Source organism: Camelus bactrianus, chromosome 4 (genome assembly GCF_048773025.1).
Source record: "Camelus bactrianus isolate YW-2024 breed Bactrian camel chromosome 4, ASM4877302v1, whole genome shotgun sequence".
Classification (NCBI taxonomy): Eukaryota; Metazoa; Chordata; class Mammalia; order Artiodactyla; family Camelidae; genus Camelus; species Camelus bactrianus.
Genome location: NC_133542.1, coordinates 53,103,101 through 53,120,360, shown reverse-complemented (window position 1 = coordinate 53,120,360; position 17,260 = coordinate 53,103,101). Strand labels below are relative to the sequence as shown.

The window sequence follows — 17,260 nt, the reverse complement described above, 5'->3', positions numbered from 1 at the left end:
TCTTGTAAGCATAGCTGTGGCACTCACTAGGAATCCTGCTGGGAGAACCCAGGATGTGTGGTAGGAGGTGTAGGAGCTGTGGCTGGGGAGGAACGCATGGCATGTGGTTTAGAAGTCTTTGGGTGTCAAGCCAGGGACCTTTACTTTAAGTTCTGGAGGACCATGAAAGGGTTTAAGCAAGGGGAGCTATAGATATATTCCTTTGATAAGACAAGCAGATTGAAGAGGGGAAAGGCGAAAGGCAGAGACCAGGTGGAGGCTATCCAAGTAGGTGGTGAAGGTATTGGCAGGAGACAAAGCATGGTAACTGCTGGATTGAGGAGGCATGAAAGAGAGGGGAGCATCAGGTTGAATCTTGATTTCTAGCTGTGGTCAGCGGGGATGTCCAACAGGCCAGTGGGTACTGGGGCCTGGAGTGCAGGAGGTGGTTAGGCTGGAGACACCAGTCGGAGACTCATCCGCCTGTGGGTGGGAAGTTGAAGGAGCCTCCCCCTGCTGCTTGCTTTTCTCTATTAAGGAGTGTTTAACTCCAAAGCTTGAGCTTCTCAGTCCTCTGCACCCATTACAGCCTCGCCTCCGGTACCTGTGAGGATGCCAGAGGCTTCTGCTTCTGTTAGGGTAGCTCTTCTCTTTCTTTCTTTTTTTCAGCTTTATTCAGGCGTAATTGACAAATTAAAAGTGTATGTAGCTATCTTGATAGTGGCGGTAGTTTCATTGGTGTATACATCTATCAAAATTCATCAAGCTATACATCTGAAATATGTGCAGTTTACAGGAATCATACCACAATAAAGGTGTTAAAAATGAAAAAATAAACAAAGTGTATGTATTTAAGGTATGCAACTTAGTGTTCAGATATATGTATATACCTGGGAAATGATCACCACAATCGAGCTAAGTGTCGAGCGTGCGGTGCAGAATCCTTAACTATAGTCACCACGCTGCACGTTCGATCCCCAGAACTGTTCACACTGCATGTCTGAAACTCGGTACCCTTTGACCTCCCCGTTGCCCCTAGCCCCTGGGAACCACCGTTCTGCTCTGTGGTAGCTCTTACCTTTCCTCTATCTCTGGCTCTGTCTACACCTGCTGCCATCACCCCACGGATCCAGAGGCACTTCTCTGTTGAGTCACAGCACTCAAACTGTTCTCCTTTCTGACCTGCTGTCGGTCTCCTTCATCTTGAGGCCCTGCTGTCTCCCTGGCCCTGCCCCCTGAGGGTGATCCAGGGTCCCTGGGTCAGTGATCTCACTGGGCGCATCTTTCTGGCCTGGCTGCCCTCTGTGGCCATGTTGCCCAAAGCCACACTGGGCTGGGCAGGTCTCACCCCAAATGCCATGTGTCTTCATTCAGGTCTTACTTGTTCAGTTCAAGTCCCCAAATAAACTCGTTTCAGAATCGCTAACCCATACTCCTGTGAACTTTTGTGGGGTACATCTTTGTATCTATTTTGTTCACAAAAATACACATCTTAACTGATGACAGTGTAAATTGTTACTCCCTGCAGGAAAGCAATTTGAAATAAAAATTGTAAGAACCATAAAAAATGAGCTATCTGTGTACCTTCATTCCATACACCCTCAGGGATGTATCCCATACAGAAATAATTTTGAAGAAAGAAGTCACTGTATGAGGGAAAATGTTATTGCTTTGGTACCTGTTATTGTAAGAAATTAGAAATAGACCAAGTGCTTAGCAGTACAGGAATAGTTAAAGAAATTATAGTATATGTCCTTTATAAAAAAACCATTATGCTGCCTTTAAAATAATAAATACGAAGCTACATGGGGGAAAAACTTAAAATCTTAGTAGAAATAAGACTGCTTTAAAATATAGCTCAGGTTGTTCCCTCAGAGAGTCCATTTCAGTAGAGCCAGAGTTTCGTCTACCTTCTCGAAGGTGTGGCAGGAGTTGCAGCTGATCTCCTTTTCCATGAGCTGGGGTTGGAGCAGACTCATTTTTCTGGCAGCACAGCTGTGCAGGCCTGTGCCCTGGTCCTCTGCACCTACTGGCCAAGCACCAGGGGCGTTTGTTCTTCTCTTCCATGTTGACCCACGTGGAGAGCCAACCAGCTGGGGAAGAAGACACGGAAAACAAACCTCCTTTACAAGCATGACTCATGAGTCCTGCAATTGGGAAAGATCATATTTTACCTGGTTAAACAGCAGCATTCTTTTCCCAAATGAGATAGCAGAAGTAGGTTTGTCTTAATTCTGTCTAGAGAACAGAGTCTTTATGAGGAGTCATCAGCCTGGGCCTTAAAAGAGAAGGTGATATAATGCAGTGGGGAGGTGCAGTAGATTCAGAGCCCATGTCTCGTATCCTGGCTTTGTTACTTACTAGCTGTGTGACCTTGTGTTGGGGATTTGACCCCTCTGTTTTTCCATCTGTGAAATGGGAACTGTTAAAGATACCTTTCTTATGGAGTTGTATGAGCTAAAGCAATTAAATAAGCCAGTATAGTAATGATGCAGAGTATAAGAATTATTGTTGTTACTGTAGGGAATACTGTTCACTGTGAAGTTAGGCTACAAACATGTGGACTCTGGATTCAGACTGTTCTGATATTTAATCTCAACTCCATGCCTGTCAATATTATGCCTCATCCTTGGTTAAAACCATATTCTTTTTTTTTTCAACCTCAGTATTCTCACCTGTAAAATGAGAACATGGTTACCTACCTGACAGTTTCCTATGAAGATTAAAAAAAAAAAAAGACAATGTACGTGAAAGGGTTTTGTAAATCATATAGTGCTTGTCAAGACTTAGTTGGTGTTGACTATTGGTACATTTCTCATTGGAATGGCAGACGCTGCTGGACAGTAGAGGCAATGACCACTTTTGGGAACAGCGATTGGAAGGCTTAGATTGGACAGCCAAAGATATCGTGGCATTTCTGGCCAAGCACCCAGAGGATGTCCAGTCCACGAATGGCTCTGTGTACACCTGGAGAGAAGCCTTCAACGAGACCAACCAGGCAATCCAGACCATCTCTCGCTTCATGGAGGTGAGGATCAGTTCTGTGGACCATTTACAAAAGGCTTTGGCTTCTTCGTCTGAGATGGTGCAGTAGGGTTCGGATTGGAGTAAAGCTTAAAAATAACACATAGTCTTATTTACAGTAGTATTCCTCAAACCTAACACAGGGTGTGGTATTACAAAAAGGCACTCAATAAATGTTAGTTGAATGACAGAATGAGTAAACAAACAGACCTAATTTCTTGCTTTATTCTATCTGACTCAAGAATGTCTCTATCCATTGTCTTCTAGGTTTTTCTGTGTTTTGATATCCCAGTACCTAAGGGCAACAAAACATTCCCTTTAAAAAAAATCACTACTTAGGAACTTATCTAAAATCTAATAGAACTGATTACATTTTAAAAAATTAATCCTAAATATGATGTGACTTAATAGGGACAAATGAAAGGCTTTTTTTTTCTTTTGATCTGTTTGTTTCATTGTTATGACTCAAAATTGCCAAGAAAACTGAGAAAAGAGGGTTTGATCATTGTTTCAACCTCTTTCCTGTCACAAAAATCAATACAAGTAACTTACCTCTAAGTACTTCCAACATTTTTCTTAATTGCAGTTAAAAACCCTAATGAACCATTTTCGGTTGAATACTGGAAAATGACTTTAGAGAGGATTAGACAGTGAGGATAAAAGTCATGCACTTAGAGCCTCCCTCTTAGCACAGACTCTGCTTGGACCGCTGCCTGTTTTCCTGGCCATCACCGTCTCACAACGGCTCTTCTTCCTTCAGTGCGTGAACCTGAACAAGCTAGAACCAGTAGCCACAGAGGTTCGGCTCATCAACAAGTCCATGGAGCTGCTGGACGAGAGGAAGTTCTGGGCTGGGATCGTGTTCACTGGGATTCCTCCCGGCAGTGTGGAGCTGCCCCATCATGTCAAGTACAAGATCCGAATGGACATCGACAACGTGGAGAGGACAAACAAGATCAAGGATGGGTAAGTCAAAGCCCGTCGTGCCGACCAACCTCGGGGAAATCAGGAACAGCTAACGTGACTGGAGGTGCTTTATCTTAACCAGGAATTTGGTAGAAATTTCGCACACAAGATAGCTCAGATCGGCGGCATGATTTGGGTGTAATTGGCACATTCGTTGCTGGACACGACAGTTTCAGAGATCATAAAATACCATCCTTTGGTTCAGCATTTCCATTCAAGGGAGTTAGTCCTAAGGAATTAAATCAACAGGAGAAAAAGAAGAAAGAAAGAGATATTAGGTTCCCTGGGCTAGTGTTATCCATTTTTCTAAAAAGGAGCAGGGGGGTGGGTATAGCTCAGTGGTAGAGTGCATGCTTAGCATGCATGACGTCCTTGGTTCAATCCCCATTACCTCCATTGCAAAAATAATAAATAAATAAACCTAATTACCGCCCCCCCCAATTTTAAAAAATAAAAAGTTAAATAAAATGGGGTAAACAACCAATATAAAAGGGAATGGTTAAGTAAATTTTGGCATGTCCTCTTGATGCAATGTTAGGTAGCCAGTGGAGGGGAATAAAACCAAACCAGCAGGTGGTTTGCTCATTCCAATTATATCTATTTAAAAACGGGTGTACATGTCAATGGAGACCAGAGAATAAGACACAGAAATAAGAATGGTGGATCTGTAATGGTGGTAGGATTGTGGGTGACTGAAATTTTTTATTGTATGAGTCTAAGGAGTGTTTGATCACCTGTGGTTTGGTTCTAGGTACTGGGACCCTGGTCCTCGGGCTGACCCCTTTGAGGACATGCGGTATGTCTGGGGGGGTTTCGCCTACTTGCAGGATGTTGTGGAGCAGGCAATCATCAGCGTGCTGACGGGCGCAGAGAAGAAAACCGGCATCTACATGCAGCAGATGCCCTACCCGTGTTATGTCGATGACATGTAAGTTGCCAGTAAGCCACCATCTGTATTAACCAGTTAACACTGTCCCCAGGTGGTGTGCATGCGTGCACGCGCATACACACACACACACACACACACACACACACACACACCCCCCCCAAGGGAGGAAACAGAATGCTTTGATTATATTCATATGTGTGTTAACTAGTTAAACAGTTGGTTACTGCAAAAAAATTTGTTTTTGAATTTCTCTGGAATTTCAAGAAATAAGATGCCAGCTGTAGGTAGTTGACCATTTGAGCCAAGCCACAGACACACGTGTGTGCACACACTGGGAATCTCACTCCTTTCTCGTCCATGGTTACCAGAACTTTTATTTTTTACACTCTATCCCTTTGGTCAAAATCGGCTCACTCTGCAGGTTTAAAGTGTGTGGTGATGAGCACGTGCCAAACGCACGCACACATCCACATGTCCCCAACACTCAGAGACATGGTGTTCTAGACCTACGAAAGCTGACTTCACGTCCGTTTGTCTGCTTCCTTTCTGTACATGGGAAACTGCGTTTTCAAACAATACAAATACAACTGATCAAGGCCTTTTTTATCTTAGACGTTTTAGATAATCTTTTAGTGCTTAGTCACTGCTGCCGAGTTCTCGTTGTGGGGACTGTGCCTGTGGAGCTAATGACTTCTTGTGAGAGAGAACGGACCGAGGTGCAGTTATTGCCGGCGTCTGAAATGTATAACATCTCTCACAAGTTCCTGAAACTCTCTTATTCTCTGGGTGTGTGTGTGTGTGTGTGTGTGTTTAGAGATCCCAGTGCAGAAGGAGTGGGGTTCCTCCCTTTGTATTTCTCCCCACTTCGCATTGAACAACATACTTCCTCACAGGGCTCACTCTAGCTTTTCCAGGTCACCTGGATTTATCTTGTTTTTCACCTTCAGAAAGATTAGCCAATATTTTCCAAAGAAAGACTTTTCCAAAGACCCCCTAAGTGGGGACTTACTTTGGAAAGGATGCGTTAAGATGGAGACGTGATGGAAGGTTAGAAGTGGTCAGAGCCTTTGCCTGTTGTCACTTACTCTGGAAGTGCACAGTGGTCAAGCTGGGGCTTGAACCTTGAGTTGCAGAGTCCAGATCCTGTGTCTCTTTTACACAACTGCATTTCCCATTTTAGTTTGGAATCTGAAATATTACTGACAAGAGCTGCCTGAAGTGTGTTTCTGCGCCATCTGTCATAACAGTTATGCAAGGCAGGCTGATAGTGAGATGACCTTGAAGATGTAGAGCTTTCATGAGATAATGAACTGGGCTTTTTGTTTTGTTTTGGTTTGGTTTTAGTGCTTTAAAATCACCCACATTTAGCTTAGTGCCATCTCACAGCCACCTGGTGACTAAGGCAGGCCCCCCAAAGACATTTCATTTGGCAGTGCTTTGTTAGTGTGATTTCTGCCCCTGCATCGCCCTGCTTACCAGGTGTGCCCGTCCGACTGCACGGGTCTGCCCATCTCGGGCTCAGTCCTGGTGCTTTCTCGTGCACGCGGGAGCCGGGCTCACATTGACCTTTATCCTGCTCCTGGCCTTCCAGCTTCCTGCGGGTCATGAGCCGGTCAATGCCTCTCTTCATGACGCTGGCCTGGATCTACTCTGTGGCTGTGATCATCAAGGGCATCGTGTACGAGAAGGAGGCACGGCTGAAGGAGACCATGCGCATCATGGGCCTGGATAACAGCATCCTCTGGTTCAGCTGGTTCATCAGTAGCCTCGTCCCTCTGCTCGTGAGCGCCGGCCTGCTGGTGGTCATCCTGAAAGTAAGCTGCCTCCCCGGCTCCTCCCTGCCGAGGAACTCCTGAACAGCCACACACGGGCTACATGAGGAGAAGGAAAGCATGGATTCCCTGGGAGGGAAGGGGTCGTATGTGCCATTTCCTTCAGTTCCCTCACTTTCTAGTTGGGGAGAGTGAGGCCCAGAGAAGGGCCAATCCAGCTGGTTAGCAGCTATGCAGGACCAGAACCCAGGGGTCTTGTTTCCCAGGTGAGCAGACACTTAGCTACACCAGGCTGTCTGCTTGGCAGTGGTTCACGGCAGCATCTGAGTGCCGTTCATTTTCCTAGATGTTATGGGTGATGATTCTGCTAGAATTTCTAAAAGCAACAATCAGAAAGGTAGATACTGTTACACGTTAAGGTTTTCTGGAAGCAGAGGCTGAGACAGAGTTTGGCGTATGGATATTTATTAGGGACCTATGTCTGCAGGAGGGATGGGGAAGACGCAGAATTGAGCCGAGGGAGGAGTCGACCTTTGATGCATGGCCGCGCTCATGGGCACTGTTGCCGGAGTTGTCCCGACATGGAGTTGAAATGTCTAGCCATTTAGGTTACCTTAAGGCCTCCCTCCCTGAAACCCCATTTCCCATGCCTGTCAGTCATTGGAAGAGCGTGTCTCAGGGCCAGGTGCTCCCAGCAGCTTTGACAAACCTAGAGTTGACACCTGAGGCTGTCTGCTGACAGCCAGGCAACAAGTTTTTCCTTCAAGGGGACTTCGTACAGTGCAGCTCTGTGTCCACTCCTTACATTAATAGGTTTATATGCCAATCTTCTTTTCTCAATCATTTCACTTAAGGATGCATTGCCCTAAAATAAATGTTTTTAAAAGGGGGTTGGTTACAAAACAAAAGGCACTAACATTTAATTTAATACTACTGTTCATTACAAATGAGCACTTACTGATTGCCAAGTGCTGTTTTTAGCACATACATGTTCTCTTTTATGATATCCTCACTAAATAACCCACTTAACATACAAGGAAATGAAGCCAAGGAAGGTTAAGGACCTCACTGAGGTCACCTGATTGTATGGCAGAGCAGTTCTTGCTAAAATCACCCCCTTCTCATGCCCTGATATCTGACCGTAAGAGCCAAGCTCTGTGGAGGGGGTGGTGGTCCTGTGGCCGGTGGGTGAGAGTTGCTTTGGGACAGCCATGTGCTGGCAGGTCCTGCTGAAAAAGAATCAACTACTAGAGAGAAGCTTGAAAGGTCCACAGAATTTGGATGATGGTGGGGATCCAGAATCCACGGCAGGTTATCAAGGAGGGTGTTAAGATGGGCTGGCCATTCTCCTTGGCTTTTGGAGGGAAAAGTCACGTGGGCTGCTGTCTCCCCCAGTTCTTTCCTGGTGCCAAGAGTCAGAGTCCTTATACAAGGAGAAACCAGGTGGTATTATTTCTTGGAGAAACAGAGGACACAACTGTCTGTTGAGATGAATCTTGGTGAATGTCAGCCCTGGACTGGGTCCTGTTTCTGGCTCTACCGTTACATTGCTGTGTGGTCTCTGGCTCATCATTTCCCTTCTCTAGGCTTCCGTTCACTCTTGAGAAAAGTGAGCAGCCCTCTTCCTCTGTGTTGTCTCTGGGATGAGTAGGAATAAGCCCCGGCTGCTTCCCGCAGATCACTGCTTGTTGAGTCTCTCACTGGGTCTCTTCCTTCCCAGTTAGGAAACCTGCTGCCCTACAGTGACCCCAGCGTGGTGTTTGTCTTCCTGTCCGTGTTCGCCGTGGTGACCATCCTGCAGTGCTTCTTGATCAGCACGCTCTTCTCCAGAGCCAACCTGGCCGCGGCCTGCGGGGGCATCATTTACTTCACGCTGTACCTGCCCTATGTCCTGTGTGTGGCGTGGCAAGACTACGTGGGCTTCACACTCAAGATCTTCGCAGTAAGTAACTCTGGCCCTCCTGCAGCGGCTGCAGACCCAGCTGTAGTCCCCTAAAGGGACTCTGTAGATGAATATCTTCATATCTTGTGATTGATTGATTTGGCAAATTCATATTTCACCTCCAAGCTAAGAACAGAAGATCCAATGGACTTGAACTTCAGTTCTAGGGTCTATTCCTTGAAGGCAGAGATGGTCTCTTATTAAATTATTTATCTTTAGTCCTCTGAGTGAAAGCTCTTAAGGTCAGAAATGGCTCCTTCTGGACTCTTGTGTCTAGTATGTGGTTTTGCTTGAGTAATACATTCTGAACTTAAAGCCTGAAGAGCAGGTGAACCATCTCCCCACACATTCCTGACTTCAGTACTCCCCGACCCTTGTATGGAGGAGGTGAAGCCTTCAAGGGTATGCCAGCCCTTGAAAGAGTGAGTTTTCCTCTGAGTTTTTCACAGGATGCTCCAGGTGCTTCTGTCTGTCTGTCTGGACCTCTTAGACATGAGCAGCCCCAGGCAGGTTCCTGTGACACTGAGCCATCACTGGCCGAGCAGGGAGTTTGAGGGAACCCTGATGAATGTGTGTATGTGTATAACATCCAGGCTCGCTGAGCCCTTGAGGCACCTTTGGAAGCATAAAATTCTCAAAGTTCTACATTCCATCATATATGCATTTCTGAAATGTGTCTGCATAATGAGCAGGTATAAATAGAATCATTTTATATGCTGCCAGAGAGCCCACTCCCCTAAAGGGACTCTGTAGATGAATATTTCCGTATCTTGTAATTGATCCACTTTGCAAATTCATATTTCTCCAGGTGGCATTTACATTAGCAGTGACAGGAAAATGAGCGACAAGGAGATGGATGAGTGACTTTTGCCTCTTTCTCACAGAGCCTGCTGTCTCCCGTGGCCTTTGGGTTCGGCTGTGAGTACTTCGCCCTTTTTGAGGAGCAGGGCATTGGGGTGCAGTGGGACAACCTCTTTGAGAGCCCCGTGGAGGAAGATGGCTTCAACCTCACCACCTCAGTCTCCATGATGCTGTTCGACGCCTTCCTCTATGGGGTGATGACGTGGTACATCGAGGCTGTGTTTCCAGGTTCATTGAGCTTCCATGCTGCTTTCGTCACCTGCTGGGGACATGGGATTTCTAGCTGCAGAGCTTTCCTCCCTTTGTGCTGGAATTCTTCAGGGCGTGGGTCATCCTGGGAAGTGATTAGGGCTTTAGAGCCACGGCAAGCAGACAGTCCAAGGAGAAGCAGCTGATGCCAGAAGTACAACTCTTACTACTGATCTGGTTCTTGTTTCTTGAGCACTGTGTCCCCAGCACTGTGCAAAGTGCTTTTTATACTTTGGTTCATTTCATCCGCGAGACCACTCTGAGGGAGGTACCATTCTAACCCACTTTTGCAAATGAGAGAACTGTAACTCCAAGAAGTTAAGTAACTTGCCTGTGGCCACAGAGCTGGTAAGTGTCAGTGCTTGGAGATGAACCCAGATGGGTTACACTGGGTCAGCCAGCCCAGGAGATTGCTCCCCGTGGTGACCCAGTTCTTAAATTCCATATCCCCCAAATTGTCACTGGTGGAGGTTCTGTTTCCTGAGTACAGCTTGTGAATAATAAGATATGTTGGCTCTAAGCCCTTGTCAGCGATTTAATCAAATTAGTATTCACAAAAATTCATTTTGATCCTTCCCTTAACAAAGCACCTTGACCAAGACCTGCCTTGGATACATTTTCATAGAAGATGCAGTTCTGAGAGTGAGGATTAACCCTTTCTGGCTCACCTTCTGACTTTCCTCTGAGTGTCCGTGAAATGTTTATCACCTACTCCTACTTGAACTTCCTGCATTGAATGTGTGATTTTTTATAGTACTGATCTGGATTCAGTTCTGTGTCCCTCACTTTACTGGCTGAGTGATCTTGAGCAGGCTGCTTGTCCCTCAGGTGCCTCCTCTGTAAAGTGGGGATGATCCCTGCCTCATGGGGTTGTTGGAAAGATTCAGAGACCGGCAGGATGTTGGTTGTATGTAGTAGGTCTCAGCAAGTATTAGCCCCCCTTCCCCCACCTCCATCCCCATCGTCTTGTCTCCAAAGTCTGTGTCAGGGAGAGACACTGAGGAAGCTGTGTCTGGCTGGGGTACCTTGGGAATGCTGGGATGTTGCCAAGCTTGGCTCACACCTGTGCTTTGCTTTCAGGCCAGTACGGAATCCCCAGGCCCTGGTATTTCCCTTGTACCAAGTCCTACTGGTTTGGCGAGGAAAGTGATGAAAAGAGTCACCCTGGTTCCAGCCAGAAGGGAGCATCAGAAAGTAGGTGCTGCTGACTTGCTCTCCCCTTCACCGCAGTGCGGCTGCCCCCCCGGCTCTCGGGGGCAGCCAATGGCTCTCGCTTCTTAAAAGACTCTAAAACCACCCTAGGGGCAGAGAAATCACATGAAGTCCCCCTTGTGATATTCCCCCATGCCATTTGTCTCCAGTGCTGTTGACTTACTGGGGAGTCACTGTCGGGGTTCCTTCCCTTTGTTTTCTTGGCTTTGGAAAAGTGGCCCTTGATCTCTTCACCTTCAGCTCCCTAGACTCCCTGCACACGTACACACGTACTTTTCATACTACCCTGACAGCTGGCAGGGAGGGGAAAGACGCCATGGCAATGGAACCGTGACCTCGCTGCCTGCCTCGTCCTGAGGACAGATGGATGACCCTGTGCAGGCTGCACCAACTGGCTGCCACCGAGCTCACTCTGTGCTTCTTCTTGTTCTCACCCTTTGTTACCCAGAGCACTCACTGTCTCCTGGCTCCTGCCTGTGGGTAGGGATGCTCACAGGTCAGCAAAGGCTCTGCCTGCTGGGCTTTTTTGCTCAAGTTCTTGGAGGGGACCTCTTTGTGTTCAGTATGGCTTCCTGAGTAGTTAACGAGTCCCTCTTCTGCTGCTGTCTTCTGTGCCCTTCCCCAAGTTGTCAGTGGAAAAATGTGATGTTCCTGGGCGTGGCTCACGAGAGTCCTTACACCTGGCCCTTGCCTGCTGTTCTAGCGGCTCCTCCTGCCGTTCCTCCTCTTCTTCCCCAGCCTCCTCTCTGCACCTCTCTTCTCTGTCAGTCACCTGGAGCTGCTCACCGCTGCTGGATCATGGCATGTTATTCCACACCCCAAGCCTCGTATGCACTGTTTCCTCTCACAGGAGAACCTTTTCTCCAACTTGCCTGCCTTCTAAATTCCTACTCAATCTTCAAGATCCAGTTCAGTGCCCTTTCTGCTGGGTAGCCCTCCTAGATTTTCACATAGTCAATCCCTCCCTTCTCTGAGATTCCATGGCATTAAAGGAAAAAAAAAAAAAAACCCTTATTTTAAAATAGAAAGTTGCAAAAACTTGTATGGGGTTTGGGGGTTCCCTTGTACCTTTCACCCAGTTTTCCCCTGTGGTGAATCTTGCATAACTATAATACAGGAAATTGACTTTGGTACAATTCACAGACTGTTTTCCTATTTTACCAGTTTTGCATTTGTGTCTGTGTATGTTTATTAGTTCTGTGCAACTTTAATGCACAATTTTAACGTGTAGATTCATGTAATCACTGGCCTGATCAAGATGCAGAACTGTCCCCTAACCACGCACTCCCTCATGCTACCTCTCAACAGCCACAGCCACCTCCCTTCCTCCCCAACCCTTGACACCTCTCAACCACCGCTCTATTCTCTATTTCTACTATAGTATTACTTCCAAACTTTTAGTATATCATTATTTCCCGGATGTTATATAAATGGAACCATACGATCTTTGAGATTGGCTTTTTTTTTTCCCCACTCAGCATAATTCCCTTGATCCATCCAAGCTGTGATGTGTACTAACAGTTCCTTCCTTTTCATTGCTGAGCAGTATTCCTTGGCTGTACCACAGTTCCCTGGTATTTTTAGATGTGTTTTCTAAGGAGCTTTTAGGATCCTGTATTTTGATTCCTTGTTAAGTCTTTTTCTGCCAGTAGATTGGGAGTGCTTCTTTCTCAGTGTATTTTCATCACCAACCCTAGTGCCTAAAGAGGTCCTAAATAAATGTTTGTTGCCTGCCTGCCTGACAAACCAGAAGGAGCCACAGAGAGAGGACAGTTGTGAACGTACAAGCACAGCTCGTGGCGTCTTTACACTCCTCTCATTGGTGTCTCCTGTGGGCTTATTTCCATCTCCTGTCTTCTCAGTCTGCATGGAGGAGGAACCCACCCATCTGAAGCTGGGCGTGTCCATTCAGAACCTGATGAAGGTTTACCGAGACGGCATGAAGGTGGCTGTTGATGGCCTGGCCCTGAATTTCTATGAGGGCCAGATTACCTCCTTCCTGGGCCACAATGGAGCGGGGAAGACCACCACCATGTAAGAAGAGGGGGTAGCTCTCTCAGAATTGGCCCCAGGAAGGTTCTGTAGTACAGTTAGAAATTCATACCTAAGGATGTTGTGTTGGTTCCCTGGGCAAGGGCAGAGCATGTGAGGAGCTGATGAGTGTCAAGTACTCACAGAAGTACTTTCCGAATGCTCGGTCTTGTTAGATACGACATCCTCAGATTAAAATGGCTGGGGGCCTTTGGATGACCTTTCCCGGTCAGTTCTCAGAATTCTGCAGAGATTTTGGAACCTGAGGCTGTGACCACTCTGGAAAAGTGCATTCTTTGTAGCTGGTTTGGTCAAAACTGTGAGGCAAGAAATGTGGAAAGAAAGATTAGATACATTGGAGGGAGGTACTAGTTTCCGGAAACTCTACCTCCAAGCAAATGTGAGAAACAGCTGGGCAGCTGGCAGTATGATTGCCCTCTGTGGGACCTACAGGGACATTATAAGGGTTCATTTCAGAAGGGAGCTCAGGCCATCAAAGCACCAGAGTTAGCCTCAGTGACTTTCAGTGAAGTTCATTAACCATTGGGTTTTTTTTTTTTTAGGGGATTTGACCTTCTTTTCCTGTTTTTCTGTTGTATATTCTTAAAATGCAAAATCAACATATTATGACATTGCAGAAAAATCTGAAAGAGGTGTACGAAATCCTATCGCCTAGCGCAGAAGTTATTTTTATCTTCGAATAATTTGTTCTGGTTTGTCCACTTTACACGAACATTTCAGACATACAAAATGTATGTTTTAAAGTGTACTTTCCATTGCAAATTAGAATCCTCATTCAGAAAAATGCTTGTGCTGAAATTATTTCCAACACCTAGGCCCAGTCCTAGCTATTCACTAAAGCAAAGGCTCCTTTGCTGTGTGGGGGTCTGCTGGGGAAGGAAGGAAAGGGGGTGGGAGGGTTGCTGCCCCTGCTGTCGGCCCGGCTCTGGCGCCTGGACTGGAGCATCTCGGGGTGGAGGAGGGGGTGTTGATGCTGACTTCTGTACTCTAACATTTCTGTCCTCAGGTCAATCCTAACTGGGTTGTTCCCTCCCACCTCGGGCACTGCCTACATCCTGGGGAAAGACATTCGCTCTGAGATGAGCACCATCCGGCAGAACCTGGGCGTCTGTCCCCAGCATAACGTGCTGTTCGACATGTGAGTACCAGCAGACCCTGTCTGGACATGTGTGTTGTGAGTCATGGGCAGAGTGGGACGTAAGCATTTTGCCTTCTTTGAGAGTGGCAGGCTTTGCCTCCCTTCACGTGTTAAGACCTGGTTGTCCTCCACTTTGGGAAAAGTAAGAGAATTGTTGGATGGGGCATGTCACATCAGGCCAGCTGGGTGGGTGGGGCTTGGGAAATAGTGCTCTCCGCTCCTGTCATCCTGGAGTAAGGACATCCTGTCCCCCACCACACCCCACTGAGGCCACTGCAGCTCTCACGCCCAGGCCTGGCGGTGCTGCAGGGCCTTGGTATGAGGGCCCCACGTTCCCTGCTCAGAACTTTTGCTTCTGTTCTGCTTGCCTGTCAGCGAGCAGAGAGACCTGAGCTCCGTGACCTTGGGCAAGGACATCCCCCTTCCAGGCCCTGGTTTCCTCTTACCTGCCATGAGCAGCTCGGGCTCCCGTCCCCCACAGGGGCTCCCACCTCAGGGCCGAGGTCCTTTGAGGTTCTGGAGGGCTGCTCCAGGTAAATGCTGAGCCAGCTCCTTGGTTGGGGTCCGTGGGGAGGGCCCTTGGAGGACCTGTGGCTGCCGGATGTTCGGGGGCCAGGCCTGTCGCATTGCAGCTTTGCTTCGTGAGCAGCTCCTGCGGCTGCTCACTGCTGTTCTACCTGGAATCCTTGGAGATGATTTTTCAGAAGTTGATAAAGTTTAAAAAAAAAAAAAGAAAAGAAAAAGGTGTTGGGGGTGCTTGCTCTGTTCTGGGTCAGGAAGCACTGTGTTCTGGTGTGTCCTGTGGGCCCAGTGCTGACCTGCCCTCTGTCCCCAGGCTGACCGTGGAGGAGCACATCTGGTTCTACGCCCGCCTGAAAGGGCTCTCAGAGAAGCACGTGAAAGCAGAGATGGAGCAGATGGCCCTGGATGTGGGTTTGCCACCCAGCAAGCTGAAAAGCAAAACCAGTCAGCTGTCAGGTGATGTCTTCCTCTTCCCCATCCCCTCCTCTTGCAGCCTCACGGACACGCATGCATGCATGCAGTGCCCCAGGGCCCCCTGCTCGGGGGGTTGGAAGGTCGGTTAGAAAGGTGGCCCTGGCTTGTCCCCAGGTGGGCACCTCTATTCATCTTTTGCCACTTCTGTGGCCACTCACTGGGGTGGGTCCTGGAACCTGTCTCCTCTCTCTCCTAGGTGGAATGCAGAGAAAGTTGTCTGTGGCCTTGGCCTTTGTCGGGGGATCCAAGGTTGTCATTCTGGATGAGCCCACAGCTGGCGTGGACCCTTACTCCCGCAGGGGAATATGGGAGCTGCTGCTGAAATATCGACAAGGTAACTGATGTGCATTGACTCTGCCTCCTGTGCTGGGAGGGGGAGGGAGATTGGAACGGTGGGATGGAGAGGCTTGGAGCCTGGTGGTATCTCTGGCTGTTCTTGCAAGAGCAACAGAATTGCTTCTCAAGGAAAATGTGGAACTGGGGTCTGAGCTCAGCCCTGGTGGGCAAGTGGGAGGCCTAGTTTCTAAGACACTGTAAGTTTACACTCCATTACCTAGGGGCCTGCAAGAAGAGAAACAAGGATACAGGGCATCCCCTGTGGGCCCAGTGCCACCTCCAGCATCGAACTGTCCCGTGCGCAGTCTAATTATGTTCCGCTATAGACGGAGATTGCCGAGAGCAGGGGCTGTGTTGTCATGCATCTCTGTCCTCACGTGGTACGCTAAATCTTCATGTGGACAGAGTGGATGAATACAGGGCTGGATGGGAGAGGTGTAGGAGTGCCACGGGCTGCTTAGAGAGGCAGAAGTTACATGAGGTGGTACAGGATGCGGGGCCCGGGCTTTGGAGTCAGCTCAAGCTGGCCCTGAGGCCCAGGAAAAGTCATTTACCCTGTCTTGGTCTCTTTGTCTGTAATAAGAGTGCCTGTCTCACAGAGGATTAAAACTGAGACAGCGTGTAGACCGCTGACCACACTGCTGGGCCTGCACTGAGTGCCCAGGTTACCATTTCCGCTCTTTGCTCTGTGAGGATGCAGCAGCTGTGTTCAGCATTGCTGGCCCGTGGGTCACGAGCGCACCACTTTGGGATCTTTCTCCCATGCTGATTCCTGCTCGTATTTCTGTGCTTGCGGCCACTGTCGTCAGTGAGAACAACGGGCCTCAGCTGTCCCCGTCCTTGTGTTTGTGCCCGGCAGGCCGCACCATCATCCTCTCCACGCACCACATGGACGAGGCAGACATCCTGGGGGACAGGATCGCCATCATTTCCCATGGGAAGCTGTGCTGTGTGGGCTCCTCCCTGTTCCTGAAGAACCAGCTGGGGACAGGCTACTACCTGACCCTGGTCAAGAAGGATGTGGAGTCCTCCCTCAGTTCGTGCAGGAATAGCAGTAGCACGGTGTCGTGTCTGAAGAAGGTGAGTTGCAGCCCTGGGAGTCCGGACGCATGGGCTCTGAGTGGGTTGTCCACCTCTGCCACCTTGAGGCCACCCTCTCTCTACTCTGTGTCCTCTTTGAGTCACACTGTACCTCATACATGGAAAGCTCAGGAGATGACTGTTCCCACGGGGACAGCAAGTGATGGAGGAGGGCCTTGGAGGACTTCACTTGGTTGGAGAGAGACTTGCTGGGAGTTAAGAGCCTTGGCTGCAGAAATGCCCTGCTGTGCCTGCTCATTACCTTTAAACCTCATTGACCGTAACTGTAAAACAGCAAGTGTTTATTGAGTCCCGATTCATGCCAGACACTCACCCCAGTCTCTGGGCGTAAAAGAAAATCACGATAATAATTAATTCTTGGCAGCATTGCCACCACTTGGAAACCTTTTTTTTTTTCTTACATCTATCAGCTCGAAGTACAGAGCAATCCTGGGAAGAAGGTATTGTAATTATTGTCCCAGATGTGGGATGTGGGGCTGGTAGGGATTTAGTTAGTTCAGGGTCAGCTAGCAGATCCCAACAACCTGGTGTATTTTCCCCTGTGCTGTGGTACATGCCTGAGATGTATTTGTGTTGAAGCACTGGCACCTGAAATGTTTATGTCCTAAACTTGATCCCTGTCCCCTAGCACCTGGTGACTCAGAGTCTGAGACCAGCAGCATCGGCATCACTTGGGAGCTCATTAGAAATGCAGAAACTTGGGCCCAACTCAGACTTCAACTAAATCAGAATCTGCATTTCAA

General features: G+C 48.1%; 1 protein-coding gene across 4 annotated transcripts in view; it reads left to right on the top strand.

Moving 5' to 3' along the window:
• ABCA1 (ATP binding cassette subfamily A member 1) overlaps window positions 1-17,260 on the top strand; it is a 126,866-nt gene that overhangs the window by 74,738 nt on the left and 34,868 nt on the right. For all 4 annotated transcript variants that reach the window (XM_010952969.3, XM_045515259.2, XM_074361924.1 and 1 more), the window contains 12 exons: window positions 2,810-3,007; window positions 3,764-3,969; window positions 4,721-4,897; window positions 6,450-6,672; window positions 8,351-8,572; window positions 9,457-9,661; window positions 10,763-10,876; window positions 12,757-12,928; window positions 13,953-14,084; window positions 14,920-15,062; window positions 15,277-15,414; window positions 16,276-16,496. In XM_010952969.3, the coding sequence (XP_010951271.1) occupies window positions 2,810-3,007; window positions 3,764-3,969; window positions 4,721-4,897; window positions 6,450-6,672; window positions 8,351-8,572; window positions 9,457-9,661; window positions 10,763-10,876; window positions 12,757-12,928; window positions 13,953-14,084; window positions 14,920-15,062; window positions 15,277-15,414; window positions 16,276-16,496 (2,151 nt within the window). The remainder of the gene's footprint in view (window positions 1-2,809; window positions 3,008-3,763; window positions 3,970-4,720; window positions 4,898-6,449; window positions 6,673-8,350; window positions 8,573-9,456; window positions 9,662-10,762; window positions 10,877-12,756; window positions 12,929-13,952; window positions 14,085-14,919; window positions 15,063-15,276; window positions 15,415-16,275; window positions 16,497-17,260) is intronic.